Consider the following 21,731-nt stretch of genomic DNA (forward strand, 5'->3'; position numbering starts at 1 on the left):
GTGCACGTATCATTAGTTCAGTTTATATATCTATATAATGAAGTAATAAAGAAATAGAATGAAAATAATTATACAATTAAGAAATTGTTTATTATAAAAGATTCTTATAATATACAATGTGGATAATTTAACTTTATACGCCCTTGTGACTACTATTCTAATGGTCAAAACATGCTAAAATTTTGTACCATGCAAATACCGGCAGGGGAGCATTGATTAGGATACGCTGTGATACTCCAGGGTTAACGGTGTTGCCAACCTAATATAAAGTTGATTTTTTTCAAATGACACTACGTCAGGTTATTATACATTTCAAATGTGCATGTAAAAGAAAAACATATAATACCAAACTTGTCATGCAGTGTCGCAAATTAAGAATGCTACAGTATCACAAACATCGAAAAACAAGCAAATTTTGGAGGATTCTACAACATTAATTACGCAAGTGAGATGGACGGGGTAATGCACATCCAAAGTAGTGTAATGTTGAATGCTTCGGTCATTATATGATGTATTTTGAAGAAGTAGAAACTGAGTTACAAGGAATTGAAAAATTTGACTTCTTTCAAAGGGTTTTATTTCGATAAAGTGCTTAGATACGTTACTCACGATCTGCTTGATATTCCTGGTGCCGGTATTTCCTTCTGTTTGAAAAGTAGTATTTATATCGTAGCGTTTGCTACTGGATGAAAGGGAGAACTTGTGGAGGGACTCTATGAAATCATATTGGTTGAACGATTGTATTGAAGAAACAATGCACGCCGAAGTATGTCTCGAGCTATTCATCTTTTGCGACTTACGGTGACTACAGTAGAATGGAGTCCAAGGAAATGCAAATAAAAATTATACAAAGCAAATAAATACTGTATAGTAAGCTACAAAAATAAAAGAAACAAAGAAAAAAGATATTTAAAAAGAATTCTAATTCATTGCGTAGGCGTCGTAAGGATGCAAGAAAAAAAGTGTAAGAGAAGAAAGAAAGAAATGTAATGTATTGTGTAAGAAAATGTATTGTATAATGTAAGAAAAAATAAAGTAACGCAAAAGACATACTTTCTGCTAGATCCGGCATCGTTGACATAAATAGAATTATAGATTCTCCCACACATCACTTCGAGGAACAAAGAATGGAGGGGTCTGTCCCGCTACTCTTTTCCAGCGCTCTATCTCAGGCTAAGAGAAATAATTCTCACAAGCAAAATCACTCCGGCTCACTTCCGGAAGTGAAATGATGTAAATACTACAGGAAATGAGCTCGCGATTAAGTCGGAACATTTGTGCTATGCGGAGCGCCGCGTTGTTCGTTTCACTGCTCAGGTAATGGCTAACGACTCAGTCAGTTTTTGCAAGGCATGATAGACAGCGATAGGACGTAGAAGATGTGAGACTAAACTTAGAGACACTTCTAACTTAGTCTCAAACAGCCTCGACGACCTGAACTTTTTAATCTATAACTTTTAAAATCGTGGCTCATTTCTAATTGATTTCGGATTCTTTCGGTCGAAGAATGGTTCAACGTTGTTATTTCGCTCTGATTTCTTAGTCGCTGACGTAAAAGGAAACACACTTCATTTTTTAAGAATTTAACCTTATCCTGTCGACAAAAAAGCGATTACAGCAGTTGTTTCGACTTCTGATATGATCAATTTATTAAAACGGTCTTCATCTGCTAGTTAATGTACATCGCAGGGCGCTAAATTTCAAAATCAGACGCACTCGCCAATCCAGAAATGATGGTTGCCAATATCTCTCAAGTACAAATTATGAGAGCTCCCACCACGGCCTTTGGTTTGACAAAGAAAGAGATTACACCTGGGCATACAATTTCAAAACCAGACAATTTGAGTCAGGATAATCAATTTTGAATTGGATAATTCATATAGCCTACATGTGAACCATTCCTACTGAAAACTGGTCTCAGCTCTAAATTTCTAGTCGCCAATGGTGACCTGGCGACCTTAAATTTTGTGCCCTGTACATCAGTATACCTATACTATGTACTGTTGTAATTTCTCATGTAATCTTATTCATTATTATTTTTTAATAAATCCAAGTTGTGAACCAATTAGCCTTCGGTCATTTCTGGGATAAAATCACGACTGCTTTTCAAGCCAACTCTGGTCGAGTCAAGAAGTCATACGGTCTAATTGACAAGTAATAATGTCTTGATGGATATTAACGTTCGACATGGTACAGCTTTTTCATTTTGGCTATGGTATCCCCAGTTACTTGACTTCGCTTTCGTGTAAACTTTCTCAACTTCGATTTAAATCTCGAACTTAGTGACCCAATGACGGCATCTTCGCCTGAAGCTGAAATGAATGGAAGAATAATTGAGTGAAGTCGTCGAGCCAGAACTCATACAGAATTCGAGCGATAATTTTGGACCTCATACAGAAGGGATTCATCGTTCGAAACGCTTTCTAAATGAGACAGTCTGGAACACCAAAGCTTCCAAATTCGTAAACTAGCTATATGTGAAAAGCTAAACGTAATAGATAAGTATCACACCGAATTACATACATAGTTTTCAGTAGACATATTGATAATAAAGCCGTTTACAGCAATTTGATATATTGCTTAAAGTGGCGTATTTGTGGGAACTTTCTAAAATCAGTTTTGATTCACTTTGCTACTGTAATATTACCAGTTTGGTTATTACTGTAAGTTTTCGGAATTATATAGTGTTAAGCAGTGTTGCAAACTTTTAAGTTTATATCCAGAACGGGTTGAGATAGGGTGCTGTAAACAGCGTTGTCATCTTCATGTGCATTTAAAACCATTTACGCAATTGGATGAGGTAATTACCTAAACGTTTTTCGAAATAAATGCTTTTGAAAAAAGTTAAATTTTTAATCCTTTGTTACTTTTTTTCATATTAATTGGAAAACCGTCGTATCATGATAGTAGTATTAGACACTAAAATAGTTTGGATGTATATTGCCCCATCTGTCTCATTTGCGTTATTACAATTGTACAGGCTACCAAAATTTGGATGTTTGTGATATTGTAGCATCCTTAGTTTGCCAACACTGCATAACGAGTATGCTATTGTTTGTTTTCCTTTTACATGTAGATTTGAAATTTGTAATTAATGACGTTTGAAAAAATAAATCTGTATATTGAGTTGGCAGCGCTGTTGACCTTGTATTACAGAGTATTCCAAACAAAGTCCCCTCATCATTCTGGAGCCATTTATAAAACGATAAGATATAATTTTGGTAGGTGAACATGCTCTAAATGGTAAGAAGAGAAATCTTGATTATATGTAATGTTGCCATAGCAAAGAGATATGTTACGATATATATTTTGATTGTAATTGATTCAATAATTAGAATCCGTCGTCTACACAATGGGCTAGTGCGAATGTAAAACGTAATAATAGATAATAAACTACACTAAGATACTTGGTAACGGGCGCTATAGAATACATATCACACAAATAATACAGAGGTGAGTGCTTGCTGTTTATCTGAAGAGAAGCTAACAAGCAATTATTCAATCCGTTCAGATTAACGAGAGTTTTGTTACATATAAAATGAAAATGAATGCCAAGATTCTCTTCGAAACAAATGAAGCATGTGCCCGTTGTTTGATGAATTGTGGCCGTCTTTTCTAATCCATTTTCGAGGACGTAACTAAAGAACATGGAAATAAGTCAATTATATGTAAAGCTTAGTTTTCCCTCCTAGGAGGGTAACACTTTTGAAGTTTGGTATTAATACGGATAGATCATTTGACGTACCTCTACACTACTTTTTTTGTTCCATATAAATATACGACACAGAAATCAATACTCATTACAGCGAGAATTAGTATTTTTTGTTTGTAGAATAAATGGATTAGTGTAATGTGCAAGGAAATATATCTACGTGAAAAGTTGCTAAGGAAACCAAGTTATCCTTCGTTACTGTACAGTTCTGCTGACAGTGGAAGTAACGAAATCAGTTATGTCATTCACGACTTGTTCAAATTACAGGTGGAGATTTTTGTAGTATTTCTTACAGTAATTTAAACAGATACATTTTGAAAATGAATGTGTGCTGAAATCATTACAACTTAAGTCGTTTCCGTTAATGTTATTCTTCATGACTAAAATTCACTACAAGAATAGTCGGATAAATCAGTGGCAAGATATTACGTAGGTGTAAAAGAAGAATGGAGTAGGTTTAGAGGAGAACATAATTAGCAGAAGTAGGTGGCTTTTCTATTTAATATAAATTATTCTGTTGAATAAATTTCGTACATATACTTTGTTGCTGTTGTAATTATAATTTTATCGTTGATTTTTGTTATATTTATCAGCATATATTTATAAAATATACTAGCCGTTGGTTAGCTGGGAACTTCGCTCTTATATCCCTAACTTATCTCTAATCTTAAGAGATTTCGAGATATGGCCATTTTATTGTAACAGTTGCAACCTCTACCATTTTTCTTCCTTTTTAACGGAAACATCAAAAAATGCCGAAACATTTCTTTTATTAGCGATTTAGAGATATGGTCATGTTATTCTTATAATTATAACCCCACTTTTTTCTTCCCTTCTGAAGGCAACATATAAAAACACTGAAACACATCTTTAATTATTTTAAGTTGAAGGCCTAAATACCAATTTTAATGCTTTTAACCTTAAGAGATTTCGAGATAATAGCCATCTTATTTTAACAGTTACAACATCGATTCTTTTCTCTCCCTCCCCCTCCCCCCTGTAGAGGAAATATCAAAAACACTTAAACACGCCTTTAATTATTTTACATAGTAAATCTAAATACCAAATTGCATATCTCTAACCTTAACGAATTCCAAGATAGGGCCATCCAGTTACAACAATTGTAACCCTACGCTTTTTCTTCCAGCTTGTTTTCTTCCCTTCTAAGGTGGCCCGTGTAGCGTAGTCGCTAGCAGTCCCGGGTTCAGTTCCCGGTGGGGACATTCGGTCGAAAAAGTGTAACAGCTTTTTGAGGCCATTCATTCTGAGTTTTCCTTTCACGCCAGACAGATACTGGGATGGTACCTAACATAATAGTCGCAGGCCGTTTCCTTCTTTCCCCATTCCTTTCTTCCTCTCCAGTTTCCCGGGCAGTGTAATCGCCTAGGGACATCATCCGTCATATGTGTGTGATTTGCTAATATGACCATAGATGCCGAAAGCCCAGAAATCTAATTCCTAATCCTAATCTTTCCTTGTAGAGCAAATGTCAAAACAACAGTGAAATACGTGTCTAATTGTTTAAAAAGTAAGAATTCCAAAAACCGCATTCTATGAATCTAACCTTAAACGATTCCGAGATATGGTCATCTTATAATAATTGTAATTCCCATTTCTATTCCTTTCTCACTTCTTTTCTTCCCTTCTACGTCAAATATTAAAAGAAGAAAAAAATCGCTGAAACGTGTGTAATTATTTTAAATGAGAAGTCCATGTATCAAATTTTACGTCTCTTACCTTCAGAGATTCCAAGATATGGCCATTTTTAGATAATAATCGCCACCCCTTCCCCCCTCTTCACTGCCGAATTTCCAGAAATCCTTTTCTTAGAGAGACTTTACATCACAAATCTTACTCCCTGTCCAAATTTCAAATTTATCTTAAGTGTTGCCCTAGCATTGATCAGTCAGTCAATCAGGACTACTTTCTTTTACAGATAAAGATAAGTGTACAAAAGTATGTAACTTCAATAATATCATCACCGGAGAGAATGGGATGCCACCTTAGAATTACAGATCGATCGAAACCTGTGTATTTTTTGAAGCGTAGCTTAACCCTTGGAGTACTAAGATGGGGTCAATTTGACCCCAGCGAGACATCTTCTATTTTTTATTGCATTAAAAAAATATATGCTGAACTGGTCTTCTAGGAATGCTTCTGTAAGAGTCTCTTGAATAATTTTGTATACTTAACAAGTATCGCATAGTCTAATTTGTCTTTTTATTTACAGAAATGGAAAATGGGGTCAAAATGACCCCATTTTGGTCAATTATGGAATAAAGAGTTTTCAGTCATATTCCGAGAGGAGGGAAGAAAAATTTCTCATTCCGCCAAATGTAGATGGCGCTTAGGGCATGGCATTTTCGTGGAAGCGAGTTTTGGCGCCAACTTCATTTTGTTAGTTTCTCTTATGTGGTACATTTTCCTCTTTACAATAATGTTCATTGCTTGTATTGTAACAATAGAATATCATTTGATCTCTTGGCTGGCCTTAGAGTCACAAAAAATCTATGGAGTTAAATTGACCCCATCTTGGACATTTAAGTAAAATTTATATCTTTGGTCTCCAAGGATTAATCTTCATCGATTGTCTGTTGTTACCTAAAGTTTATTGTACGTACTCAGTGTTCAGTATTCAGTTGCATTGAACTCTCGTTTTGTTAACTTTAATATATTCATTTATGTACTTTTTTTTTTTTTTCAGTGCTCTGTGTGCCGTAAAAATTTTACAAACAACATATTGTTGATGAAGCATTTAATAATGCATGCCCAAAATGACAACAGTTTTAACATAGAATTAGGTGATCTTACGCAGTGTAAATATTGCTTGAGAAACTTCCCTACTCCGTACAATATGCAGACACACGTTGAAGAGGTAAGTACAGTTACACAAAATGTAAAATAGTACTTGGCTTTATATTTATATATACTGTATCTGTTGATATGTTTAACAGCAGAACTTTTTAACTTTGGCAAAAAAAAAAAAAAAAAAAAAAAAAAAAAGTATCATGTTTATTATAATTTCATATTTATTTATTATTGTTTGTTCATAATATCTTGGTCTGTACAAAGAAGAAAAAAAAACGAACAATCTATAATCTTGTTTTATGTAATCATAGTGAGAAGTTGTATTGGTATATTGTGCTCAGTGAGTGGGGTAGTTTGCAGGGTGTGCTATTGATCAGAATTATTTGTCTTGATCCTAGGAACTGGTGTTGTTGGACTGAATGTATTGCAAATCCGTAATTGTGAATATGGCGTTGCTCTTCTTTAGGGGTTGTTCAGTTTTCTCCCATTCTCTTTATGTTGTCAATCCTTCCATTATCATTATTATACAGGGTGTTTCAAAACAACACAGACAAAGTTTGGGAGGTGATTCCTTACACCAAGATAAGACAAAAACTATATACCAACCTGGGTGCACAAATGCTTTCTTTCGAAGTAATAGGCTGATGAAAACATAAAAAAATAAACTTTTAAGGTCCATGGATCAAAAACTATGGGACCTATCGTAGTCGGGTCACGACTTCACTTAGGAACTAATATTTGCGCTATCCAAAAATACATGTTTCAGAATTCTCACGCAACAACATTTATAGAGTGAGTTTTGGCTACAGGCATATAATTTGAAGTACTCACCAACTGCCTCTATAAAAATTGTAGGATTCTGGAACATGGATATTTGGATAGGGCACACACTAGTTCCTAAATGAAGTCTTGACTCGACTACGGTAGATTCCATAGTTTTGGAGCTATGGACCTTTAAATTTCATTTTTTCATGTTTTCGTCAGCCTATAACTCCGAAATAAATCATTTGTGCACCCAGGTTTGTCTATACTTCTTGTCTTGTCTTGGTGTCAGGAATCACCTCCTCAACGTTGTCGGTGTTGTTTTGAAACGCTCTGTATGTAAGTGGCTTAAGCACTACGTAAATAGTAAATAAATAAATAAAGTAGTTACTATCAATGATCCTTGTGAACTCGGAACACGTTTTGTATTGGTAACGTACAAAATCATTTCGATATTTTATAATTTGTTGTTATGCGAATTTTAAAATAAATAATTAAGAATGTTGAGTAGGATGAAAATTTCGTGTTTTGGGTAGCCGGTCAAAGTAGTAACTTAAAAACGCAAGCCGATGGAAATTTAGATAAGATAATTGCTGTATGATCGATAAGTTAAAATACGCATTTACGAAAGTTTTTTGCTCTTTATGAAAAGATTTCAATTTAAAGCAACTTTCTTCCTTTTGGTATTTTTACAAAATTTCTTTGATTCCCAGTGATCTGCTGCTTGGCATTGATGCCACTCAACGGTAAGATAGTTATATTCATCCCATTAAGAGAAAGGGGAATAAATATAAGTTTCTAAACATACCGTGTGTTTCTTTATGAGGCTTATTGTATACATTGAACGTGCGGGTAAGATGTGTAAATTCAGCTCCTACTGTATATATGAGGGTGACGTTTTGTAAGAGTTTTCGATTTTAATGGAGCATGGCGTGGTTTCCTTTGATGCTTAGGAGTTATTTCTTCCGATCTCGTTAAAATCGGTCAAGGATAAGGATCCGAAACTTCTACTGAACTCCCTTTTTTACAGGCACGGCACCTAGTACTGTTGCAGACAAACTTAGAGATCTCTTGCCCCAACTACTACCCATTTTCCCCCACACAACCATCGGCTGATCTTAGGCAGCACGTGAACTGTCATTCTCTTCAATGTTGCCATACTTCCGTAACACTTGTATAAATTGAACAAAATTCGGCATTAAAAAAAAAAAAAGCAATGAATGAAAGATAAAAGAAATGGACAACAGAGAGATGTGGCAACGTTGATTTTCAGGTAACGGGAGTCATAAATCTCTAACAAATGTCTCCAGGAACAACAGGGAGAGTTTTGAGGACTTTCCAGATTCCAGGAAAAAAGTATCTTTATCTTTGTCTGCTAGTATAGTATGTGTCCTGTATGAATATGTTTTTTCTCAAAAGGAGAAACGATATTTTTTCTTCAGAATTAGAATACAAAGAAGGAAGTTAAATATTTTTCAGTTTTGTGACTTGTATTGATCTTGATTCATATCTGTTTTCAGAAGTTCATATAACAATTATTTTGGTTTGAATTCAGTCTTTTGATGTGCACTCTTTTATTTTCAACGTTTTCCATTTCAGATCCATTTGAAGAGCAACAATAGTCTTGTCTGTCGAATATGTGAAGAGAGTTTCCGTGATAGAAGTTCCCTTATCAACCATATGCATCGAATGCACGTGGCTATGGAACTCCCGTATTCGTGTGGAATCTGTAATTTTAGAAGTTCTATGCATAAGACGCTGATTGATCATTTCTACGAGGTAAGAAAGAATTTTGATTTTAATAAATTGATTCTCTAGTTTAGTTTTCTTAATATTTCCCAGATGTCTTATTGACAGAGGAGCAGAGGTAATAGATCGTGTATTAGTTTTCGTTCTTCCGCAGACTCTGACAAAAGTTTTGGAATAGAATATTTTACCTAGAGCTACTGGATAACACACAGGTATATTTTATTTGTATCTTACCTATATTTAAAAAATACTTACCAAAATAAGACAACACTATCACACAAATACACTTTAAAAGAAAATTGAGTGAGTAAGCTTTCGCAAAACTGCTTCAATAGATAAAAGGGAGTGGCAACAAAAAATAGGAGCATGTGAAATGATGCTATAATGTCATCAGTCTCATCACTTCGTGTGCTTCTTAATGTGTAACAACGCCGGATACTTCGGCTGCTCTATAAGACATGATTTTCGGTATCTGTGTGGTAATAGAAGAGGTCTTAGGTATTAGATCCTCGTTAATGTGCACAGTTCTACTTGAGTGTATCAAAATGTTCTGAGACCAGTCTTATAGACTGGTTAGTACAGTATCCCCTTCAAAGTAGTCCCCTTGTTGAGCAGCACATCAATCTTAGCACCCATATCACTGCTTTAACACACACACACACTGGAATTTGTTCTCAAAGCATATCAACGGTCTCCTGGGTCTACTTTATTGTGCCAAAGCGGCGAACCGTTGCTGTAGCATTATCTCTGTAAAAGAAGAAGTGGAATACTGCTCTATTGGAGAACTTGAGAAACTGCATTGACACTACGAAAACAGCCAACTGCCCGCATGCCACATTTCAGGTAGTTTACACTGTATTCCCTCCCTGAGATGGCGAACAATATTACACTAGAACTCAAGTGTTCACGGTCGGAGGAAAAATTCATGGTTTACAATCGCACAAGTATACATTGTTTAATATATATATATATATATATATATATATATATATATATATATATATATATATATATATTATTCTCTTGGTCGCGCTGCGTCTCTGCCTCCTCGTCCATCTCAGGGATCCATGGCTCTTTCACAGCATAAACTATTGTTTTGTCTCGATATTATTCGTAGATCCAACTCTTGTCCTCAGTGATGTCCTTTGTCATGAAAAATGGTCATCAAGGGCGTTCTGACGAAACTTCTTACACGTTATAGCACAACTCTTCTTTCTGTTCAGAAGTAAGATACCTTGGCATACAGTTTGCAGCAACGTGATGCATATACAGATTACAAATAAAAATTGTCCACACTATTCCGTGTGACACAGTCACAATTACAACTATATCCTTAATGGTTCTCTGACGATACTCATACACAAGCCGCCCAATTGTTCTCACATGTTCGGATGTTGAGCTGTCATGGAAGGTTGCCGTGATCTCTCTACGATCTCTGGACTCGCATGTAAACGTTCTAACTGTTACTATTATAAAAGAAAACGGATACACAGCTGGACGTTAAAATTGCAACATCAAGTAGTAATGACGAAAATGCGTTCAAATTCGCATGATTTGCACTGCGTTCGAACAGGTCGCTGATAGGTCTACGCAAATCTCCACACACTGCTAAATTTATGAGAGTACAAGGCATGGTCCTACAACAATGATTATTGTTACAGTGCAGTGGACAGAAGAAAATCGTGCGCAACGATGATCAGGCAGTAGATAACAGCACTAGATGGTAGGCATTGTGTACGCATAGTTGTGGATGGTCATACAGTGTCGAACAAAGTATTAGCTTGACGCTGGGGCACGGTAACGGATTGGACTTGCGTCGGGTTTCATCGACCGAAAATCACAAACTCTTCAGACTGTAATTGTGCTGGGTGGCACTCTTTCATGTTTTCGGATGAACCCTACTTCAATCTATTTTACAGTGATGGTCTCGTATGGGTATTAGACATTTTTATTGTTGTTTAATGTCTTCCGGTTTTGCTCCCAGGGTAAGAAAGACGGTGATGATGATGAATGTAATGGTGAAATAAAGGAAATGAGAACATGAGAACCACGAGGAAACCTAAACACACAATGTCCATCATAAAAGTCCACTAGGCGCAAATTGGAATTGAACCAGAGGTCAGTGCTCTACCACTGAGTTGCCGCGGCACCCTAGATGCTGTTGTTGCAGGCACAATCTGTAAATGTGCATTATCGAGAACCCTAGCATTCGAACAATAGGTGGAGCAGTATTGAGTAAATTACACGATCTAGGCTGCTACGCATTGAAGACAACTTGACCAATGCCCGCTACATCAGAGAAATTGCAGAAGCCAATACACTTCTTTCAGAGAACTTGATTCCATGTTTCAACAGAGTAGTACCAGGCCACATTTATCACGAAATGAGCACGCCTTTTTCTCAAGGAACGAGAATACCATTGCATTCTAGTCCTGCATGGTTTCTAGCAGACAGTGGCTATGTCTTGTGTATTCGCATATAAGCAGCGTGACGTGATTTCGCTGGAACACACCCAACTCTTGTGTGATACATGTCACGATGTATAGGAGCTCTGATTGTAGCAAGTGAATACTTAATTATCAATCCCATACTGATTTTTCAATGCTTAAGCGGAGTACACTTTCTCAGATTATAATTTTTACTGCGGTGACAAACGAAACCAACGTGAAAACTCAAGCTCCGGAATCGAACTTGGAATCCGCTCAGCACCCGTGCATTAACAGCTTCGGTAATATCGGCTTGAATACATTCAAAACTATCCACACACAAATACTATTTCCCTGCTAATTGCGATGCTATTCAAACAAAACGGAGTTTTGTTCCAACTCACCACAAAGAACCGCAATAAACCACTATCTTATATTGAAAACGATATACTTCAGCAATTCATTCTATTATAGAAAGTATAGTTAAAGTGTACTATCGGGACTACACACACACACACACACAAGAAAGACGACGAAGGAATTAATGAATCCAGTGCATTCGCAAATCATTTTTAGTATTTTTGACAAGTTTTACATCTACATACTTCCGTTTTTATTCTTGGTTAACAAAATAAGAAGAAAAAAAAAGCGTTATTGAATAGTACGTAACTACAAAAATTGACTAGTCGAATTACTCCATCAATACTTGAACACAAGCTAATTGCAGGTCTTACTAAAGCGTGGCCATCTTTGGCACTCTCGCATCATTCTTCCCAATTCTCAAACGAAGCCCCGCCCATGGATCTAGAATTCAGGCGTAAAAGTTTAGAACCCCTCATAACATACTAACTTTTATTCATTTCGTCTGCACATATACTATCATTGGCTGGAACCTTATCATGAAGTATTAGTAGAATGTGAGAGCACCGTACCAGCTCTTTTGCTACGGATAAAGATTAAATGTGAACAATGAGTCCATTATATTGTAAAAAGAAAGAAAATGCAGAAATGAAACGAAATGCATTTCTTTAAGTCCACTACTCAAAATAAAATGATTATCGTATAAATTAGTTCATAATAAAGATCAATATAAAATTGCAATAATCTCTGTATAGTTATGTAGAAAATTGTCGTAAAAAATTTAATTTCACTCACATCTCTTTCTCGTGGTGTTGCAGTTTTCACAAACAGCAGTTTAATTTTGACAGAGTAAAACAAAATTGATAATGTTGAATTTAGAAAAAGACTATTGTCAGTGAGTTTCTTTGTTAGTTATCAGCTACAAATTTAAATATTCTTTATCATTATTCAAGAAAATCTATAGAATTTGTTGATTTGTTAGCCATATACTGGGGTAAAGATTAAATTAATCAGGAACAGGAAAATTCTTTGTGACAATTATTGTAGTGGTTAAATCTTTTTTGTATATTATAGAGTATAGCACTGTGCTCATTACATCACTGTAATCTTTTGTGACATTTTAGACACACAATGGAACAGAGAAACTTCAGTGTCCTTTCTGTTTGAAAGTGGTAGCAGTGAGTAACAAGGGCAAGAAAATGACAAACAACATATATTTCTTCTTTAATCATATACAGGTAAGATATACTACAGATTTTTTCTTAATTTTTTCCCTTTTTTTTTCCCTTGTTCTTCTTCTTCTTGAATATACTACAACCTATTAGTAATGCATAGATGATTTTCGTAGCAAGACACTTTTTCTTCCGAACTGATTCTTGTTGTAGCAAAAAAGAATAACTTAATTCCTTCTTACCTAAGGTTGCTAAGTCCTACCTATAATTGATGAATATGAGCATATAGTATTCACTAGTCGTGTGGGATGATAAAACTGATTATTAAATAAATTGTGTATGTTATTATAATTGAATCCTGTGTAGAGAAAGCTCTGCATGTGCATATGATAAACATTTTGTGGATTTACCACAGTTTACCAACCTATCTAATCTTGTGTTTTATATATATATTTTTTATATAGAAACATCAGCGGAAGTCCATTGTCAAAAAGTGCAACAAATGTGTCTTGTGGTTCATCCATAAAGGAATATTGAAAGAACATCAAATTAAAGACCATTCAAGCTTTACAGGTCAGCCAGGTATGTTCCAAAGTAGTCTTAAGGGTCATGTCGAAAAATTTGGTGTAATAGGGTTCGAGGGCTGGAAGTTTGTTTCTGTATTTGCTTCTTGATTGTTTATCTTTGAATGACTTAATAATGTTCTGTTCTGTTTCAAACATTGAAAATTACTCCAGTTTTTAAATACTATTTATTTTGGAGTAAATTTCCATTTTCGTTTGTAGTAGATTAATATACCAGTTGTAGGTTTTCAGACAAATAACGGTGAATCAGTGTTCTATGTGTACAATTCTGAGAAAAATTGAAAAATGTTAAGAAAGCTTAAGTTTAAAATTCATATTTTTTTTTTCTTTCTTCGCTTGACAGATAAAAGTACTACACATTTTTATTTTTTTTTTTTTTTCCTTTTAAAGGTGTGAAACCTGTTGAATTATCAGTTGGCATTGAATCAGTATTAATGCCACCACCATCTGATAAATTCCGGTCAACAATGCCAAAGTTGGGTACAGGTTCTGCGGTGAAACCACGCTATGCATATACAGCGGTTAATTACAATAATCTCGTTGTTTCGGCAGCTGATGGACTGAGTTGCTGTGAATGTGAAGGAGATCTGAAAGAAGAGGAACATTTCACGTAAGATATCTTTGTACTTATCGAACATATGGAACAAATTATAACATAACTGATTACTCATCTACTAATGTTTCCCCACTTAGTTTTTCTTCCAATATACCAAATGTTATACTTGAACACTCTTCCTTAGACACACGCAGTGGCTTAAACCCTTTCTGACAATATAATCTCCAAATAATGTTTGTGTCAATAGTGGTAATTTAAGAACTATTACAAATTTTTTTTTATCAGCACTGATGGTTACTTGCAGTTACCAGTATTGTAAGTTCCTCCCTATTTGCTATATACTACAACATATAAATATTAACTATACAGAACTGCTTATAGAGTTTAGTCTGAATTACTGAATGGGGTATATTTCAAAGCTATATGATCAAATTGGAAAATGCCACAGTAAATAAACATGTTATGAAGTTAAGACACAAATTTCTTTAATCAGGCAAAACAAAGAACTCTACTACAGTCATTCAGGAATTATAGTAAATTTTAACGAATACAGAGATTCCGATTAAATTTATTTTCATATTGCAAAAAGAGAATTTATTTTCAAATTCAGTGTGATCAAAATTCATATAATTGTAAATTTTATATCTTCAGTTGGAAAAAAAAAAGTTTGCTAAATAATGAAAACCATGAAAATAGTTTCAGAATAGAATGCATGATCAAAATGGGTAGGTTAATATTTGTATTGATTTAAGAAAATATGTACAGTCCGCAGCAAAAAACCTGCAACATGAACATGCAAGTTTATTGTGGAAAGATGAAGTCTTTTGCTCCAAAATAAGTGTGCAGAGGAGAACGCCGAGGTTTCTCCTAGCGTTGATTCCCTGCACTGTTAGGCGTAATTTCACAATAAACTTACATGCTCATGTTGCAGGTTTTTTGCTGCGGATTGTACAAGAAAGTTAGATATTGAAATTAAAAAAAAAAAAAAATCAACAAACTGGCACTTGGTTGTAAACATTGGTAAAAACCAAACTACTTTTGTTGCAGTAAGGTGGATGTAGGTTTCAAAGTGATTATTATTGGGAAATCTTTATACAACACAAAAATAGCATCAAGATTAAACACAATCCATTTAAAAATTTGTTAAAAACAAACTACATTTGTTGCAGTAAGGTGGATGTAGGTTTCAAAGTGATTATTATTGGGATATCTTTATGCAACACAAAAATAGCATCAAGATTAAACACAATCCATTAACCTATATAATTATAACACAATCCATTTGTCGGCAAAAATTCGACATTTAACGATCAGTTGCTCTTCAAGTGCCTTATATTACAAACGTAATATTCAATTTTTCATTGTTTCTATATAATCCTCAGGATAAATAAGTAGTGCGATGCCACTTTTGGAAGGTAAGAGCGATTGACCGGGTATCATATTATTCGAACATTTTCATTCTTCAACTGTAATACCTGTTCATTGTTTTTCGAAATCACAGAATATTTTCCACAGTTTATTTATTTAATGGAGCATAATGAGAAACATTGTGAATAATCTTCATGTCTTCCCTACCGTAATATTTCTAAAACAATGAATTGAGTTGATATATATATGGTATTAGGTATAAGTGTACACTTTATATACACCTAGCATACAACCATATATAGAGTATATAAAATAGTTGGAAGTTCCCAATTAAATCAAAAGGATAGGAAGATCCGAGCGTATACATTTTTATCGACGAATCTACCTTACAATTGTAATGCTGTTCCAATTAGTTTTTAAAATTGAAAAGCACTAACGTAGATTTGATTCTAACGAATATATTACCAATTCTTATCAACATTGTTTGTTGTGCTTTTATTTATATAGCTTTAATCTTTACAACGTGAACTCTAAATGCAAGAAATCTCTTAAACGCGGAATGATTTACATTTGTTCCAGAGCGTTCTACATAATTTAAAAGATCTCAATTTCTAGTTGACAGGAAGACAAGGAACATTTATCTCTACTTTATCTGGATTTTATCATAGAAATAAATTGTATTATTGCTTTGGTCAAGAATCCGTGGTCTGTAGATCAATAGAAAACAATTTGGAATCCTTTAATGTAACGATACGTGATATAGTTTCGTATTAATGGAAGTTTGAGTAGCGTCTTTTCTCGTTCTGCAGATAATCTGAATAATACTTAACGAAAATAGGAGAGATGCAATTATGAAATAACGTTTTCCTTATTTGTTTATCATTTTCTTCTTGCTTACATCTATGGGGTCATTAAAGTAATTGTCCTTATTAACCTCCGAAAGCATTTTAAGTGGAGGAGGAGAATTTATAAAAGTACTTACATATTTCATTTGGTATTAATATAGTGACGGTGTTTACATTACTGATTGATCTGTTTATTTTATTCTAGTGGTTACCTGTGCTGTTCAAGATGCAGATACGCAACATGCTGCACGAAAGCGATGCATGAACACGTGGTGGTTTTCCATGAGTCCAAAGAACCACAATTCCACTTGGGTAAAGTTATTAGACTGAAAAAAGAAATGTACTGTGTTTGTGGATTTAGAAGCAAGAGTGGCAATAGATTAGGTAGGTAGCTTTTCTTACGTAGCGCAAGTATGTTAGTAATTTGTAGTTGTACTACACGGACCCATGCTCTTCTCGGCCACTGCATGTACCGTCGGTGTACAAGGTACCAAATTTAATTCCCAATGGGAGAGCATCGAGCGCTTACAATAGTTCACATTTCTCTTAAACTGTAGGCCTTGTCGCATAAACCCTGGCTAGTAACAACAGAGATAAATATAAATCAGCCGATACACTGACCCACGTTACATTAGCACTGTTTTCTTTTATTCGGTAAAGATTCCTACATTTGCTTCGTGGGGAATTACTTTGTAAAGAATTTTCAATTAAACATAGTATGGTAACGTATATATATATATATATATATATATATATATATATATATATATATATAACGATCGACATTTTTGATACCAAATCTTGTATGATTGCTGATTCAGTGAAATTCAAGGAAAAAAGTGCGAATAAACAGCGTATCGGATCGAGGTCTTCGACTATACTAGTACGCTAATTATAACACTACCCATGAATACGGTAATCATTAGCGCTCCAGCACAATAAACCCGAGGACCGGACGATCTTCCGCTTAGTTGCATTTTTTAATTTATTGAGTTTGCTTCTATTGGTGAAGTTTCTAATATTGTTAAATACACCGTTCAGCTACTAAATCTGCTTCAAATAAAACTTAGGATTTCTTATTTAATTTAATTTGTGATTTTACTTTCCCTTTTAATTGCAGAATATTAGGAAAACGAAAACAGCTGACGTGATTTTACTTAATGCAGTAAAAATAAGTATAATGTATACAGTGCTTAACATGAACAATAATTTTAAAAATACGTATTACCACAGGACCACAAGGGAGACTAGCACACTATAAATGAGTGGGAGTATTAAATAAAGCTAAGAACATATATAAAGAGGTGTTCAAATGAAATTCTTTCCATAGCATTATTTGGAACAGTAATAAATGCATTTATATGACTTTTGTATAGTAGATATATGCATATGCTGGCATTTTAAATGGATTTGTTAGGAGAAATCACCAGAAACACAGATATTTGTCCCATTGCGAGACTAACCGCCGAATTCCCTCCATATATAATTCGGTAGTTGATATTTTAATCAGTGTTGTACGTTCCCGACCTTCGCTTTATCTGTGTGAAACCTGCGACCTTGTAGCACCTTCTTCAGACGTGAAAATCACAAGCTGACAGGTCATTGTTGTAAGGATAGTTGTTTATTTCCCACTTGACGCCTGGAGTGTCCTGTGAATAAAATCTTCCACGTTTTACTCTTAGGAAGATACAAAACATGAGTTGATTAGTACTGTACATACTGAAAAATAACGTCCATATATTCACATTCAGTGGTGTATGCTCACCAAACGGATTTCATTTGAACATCCTCGCATATAAATGAAAGTTTCGATTTTTTTTTTTTTTTTTTTTTTTTTTAACTAGGAAAATCCTAAAGAAAGATAACTAGAAACGCAGGGAGCCTCGATGATAGATAGTTCCCTCCTTTGAGCATGATGTTCAAACTTTGGAAAGAAATATAGGAACACAAAACAGATCGGACTATACTCCACCGGAGAAACATTCGTTCTGAATATGAAGAGTATAATTTGTATCTAGTTGTTTTATTTTATCTGTTCCTATACCACTTTTGGTACTTGATAAAGTTCTCAATGTGAACGAAAATTATTCGTTTGTAAGTGAATTAGAGGGTAGATACAGTAAAACTGTTTTATACTAGTACAAGAACCTTCATGCGGACATATTGTAATAACAGAGACGTTATTTATATTAAAGACTGTTGTGTAAATCCCAGAATGTGGACGTAAGGCGTACAGTGACAATACTTGTTATACTGATAAATTTACCATTCAGTTTTTTGTCTTTTGTCTGTGTATTTTATATACATTTTTTTGTTGTTGTATGGAGGACACTTCTTTGTTTGATGATATTCGTGTGTGTTTTGTTAATGAAATAATTGGTGGAAAGAAATCATAAGTGTCGAGAAAGCTAATAGGTATAAGAATGTCTGCCAAGAAACCCATAGGAAATGAAAGTGAAATGGAAGCAGAATATGAGTAGTTTTTTGCCAAGGTAGGAAAGACGTGAATCTTCCAATCGAAATGGCGTGACCTGAAATCGAAGTCTTTACTTAACACTTCAGAATTAGATACTGTATCATTGAGCTACCTTTTTCGAATAATACTAATAATATGAAATATTTTCTTTAGAATTAATATCCAGATAGATTTCAGAAGTTGCGAAATGTAAAATAAAAACACACTAAATCTAGCATAGTAAGTACAACTGCTAATCAGTAGTGTGTAGTCACTGCTCGAAATAGAATTCTCTTGAAAAGTAATCATATTGAATATAAAGAAAATTAGAGATTGTTATTAGCTTGTTGCAAAATATATAGTTAAAGATTTATTGCCACATTTTGTAGGTATAATAGAGCAAATGTAATTCGAATAAAACCGCTAGACATTTTCTTATAGATAGTTAAGACTTTCTTGAATTAAAGTTAACAGTACTCGTAAATTATTTATTAGTAACTTTATAAGTATACAAGAAATTTAAGTAGAATAAATACCTAGATTCATATTTTAACACTTCTTTCGCTGCATACAGTTCACACTGTTCGGCAGTGCCGACAGCGCTGCTGGTGGTAAATACATTGTCCCGTGTGGTGGCCTATTGAAAATGGAAACATACCATTTGAGCAGCGAAGGTATATGACTCGTGAATCCACAGTTGAGCGCGAAATTCAAACTGTGTGATACCCTTCGAAGATCTTCGATTCGTAAGTTGTGTTCTTATCTATTAGGTTTAGAAAATAGGAAAGAATTCATTCGAGAAACGAGAAGCATGGTGGCTTAGTGATAGGGTGCTTCAAGTACGAGTGATCCCTTGTTCGATCTACGCTGTATGAAATTGTGGTAAACATTATCGTATCCGAGGATTTTCTCGCGATTCACTAGTATTTTCCCGCGTTTTCATATCACACACCAACTCTTTCATAATATCCTTCATCTTTCGCATACAGGCCATCAACATTCTTTCATAAAATCATTTTGGTGAAGCGGGGGCTACACACTTAAAAATGTTTTAGTAATCAGGAACTTTGGATCCTTTATGAAACCTTCCTTGTTGGCCACTGATAGTTTCATTGAAAATCTGCTGACTTGCAGAAGTAAATGTGTATTGAAACAAAATATTACCTTTTCAGAAGTTTTGATTGTTTATTGTACCGTATTAGACAGAAAAATCTTTTATTATAAAAATTCTGTAGAAAACGCAGTATCTTTTAGTATGGAATCTGCCGCACTAAATCATTTTGTCACGTGCAGTTTCAATAGTCTTTCCCAACCCGTAATCCTCGTACGTATAAATAAGGTCCCTACCATTACTAACGGAACGTAAGAAATACATTTTTAATTTTACATTAAAATTACCAACGCTAAATTATTCCTGTGGCGACCATAATTCCTCAAATCATAGTTTTTTTTTTCTTTCTTTCTTCAGCCTTTACCCATGTTTATATGGGGTTGACATTCACGTCGTGTTAATTCTTTTCCTCCACTCTTCTCTATCATAGGCGTCCTCTATTCTCCATCTCCTGTTCCTTAGATTATTTTGTATCTTATCTTGGGTTTTCCCCTTTTTAAAACACTGTTATCGAGTGACCAACTTCAGAACTATTTAACTGGGTTTTATCATCGTACGCAGCGAGTTGATCTCATGCTGTGGTGCTGTACTTCAGTGGAGATGAAGCTGTTGTAAGAACTGTTGGATACCAGTATGTAGTTACAATAACAGAGAACCCCCCCTATAGTGAGGATCTTAAATACGCCTGTTCCACACAATTATTCTATTTATTTATGACCGGATAGGGCATTATTACCTATCAATAATTTGTTTCTGATGTTTACTTACAGATATTAAATTATTCTTTAAAAGGATTGGAGCAACATTTATCCAATCTCACAGACATCGAAAACAGTAGGAATCAATCTTGGAGATTCAGTGTTGCCAAATACATATTTATGTCCAAATCGGTGAATTTTGCGATTATGAATGTCAATTTGTTCGTTTGTTTTACAACTTAATTACAGCACTGAAATTGAAGCATTTTAAATCAAAATATTAAAATGATGAGTGGAAATACTGAGTAAATTTCCTGGTGAACAAGGGCGCAGTTTGAGTGCCCGAAACAGTCCCTTAAAAATCTTTGCAGACTCACTCAACGAAATTAGTGTTTCCACCCATCATTTTAATGATCAAATATTAGTACTTTAATTTTTGTTGATAAAATTTGTAATAATGTTATTCCAGTCTTTGTAAGAATTGCCTTTTTCAGTGTTAATGATCGAATTCTCTGTTAAAATGCAATAAGCCTCAAATACATATCTTTTAATTTAAGAACTTGCACGATGCAAAATAGTAATATCCTGAATTGTATGTTTTGATTTTTTGGAGATGCTTGGACAATTCTATCTTCCCTAGACTCCCTATTGTGATTCTTCAGGCTAGTGTTATTATTATTTTGGTCTTACCTACACACTAGTCTTTACATAAACAGAATGTTTGGTAAACGCTAGCTGATGAGTTTATATCCACAAAATAACGTACAGTAAAATTACAAATTACAAATGGCTGAGCAAAGCAAAGTTTATTTATAAAATAACAAATGTGTGACAATTTCGTCAATATGTTCTGTTGACGAAATTGTCACACTTGCTTTGCTCAGCAATTTTTAATTGTAGTGTAAGTTATTCAAGATAGCAAAAGCTAGTATGAATCAGTTAGTCACAAAATAACCCTTACACTGCCAGGCTCCGTTCCAGATTTAGGAGGATTTTTGACTACTTTAAGTAATCTAGAAGTAACAGAAAAACAACTAAAATAAAACCAATTTTAAAGTAACGTATTTTTTTTCCGAACAATAATGTGAAATATATATATATATATATATATATATGTTTCTTCTG

At 34.4% G+C, this 21,731-nt stretch overlaps 1 protein-coding gene across 3 annotated transcripts in view; it reads left to right on the forward strand.

Annotated features, from left to right (window-relative positions):
* Positions 1-21,731, forward strand: part of LOC145668486 (uncharacterized) — a 103,764-nt gene that overhangs the window by 72,719 nt on the left and 9,314 nt on the right. For all 3 annotated transcript variants that reach the window (XM_081736424.1, XM_081736422.1, XM_081736423.1), the window contains 6 exons: positions 6,417-6,587; positions 8,882-9,061; positions 12,942-13,055; positions 13,454-13,571; positions 13,964-14,183; positions 16,548-16,726. In XM_081736424.1, the coding sequence (XP_081592550.1) occupies positions 6,417-6,587; positions 8,882-9,061; positions 12,942-13,055; positions 13,454-13,571; positions 13,964-14,183; positions 16,548-16,726 (982 nt within the window). The remainder of the gene's footprint in view (positions 1-6,416; positions 6,588-8,881; positions 9,062-12,941; positions 13,056-13,453; positions 13,572-13,963; positions 14,184-16,547; positions 16,727-21,731) is intronic.

This window comes from Thermobia domestica, chromosome 13, assembly GCF_964235325.1.
Source record: "Thermobia domestica chromosome 13, izTheDome1.hap1.1, whole genome shotgun sequence".
NCBI lineage: Eukaryota > Metazoa > Arthropoda > Insecta > Zygentoma > Lepismatidae > Thermobia > Thermobia domestica.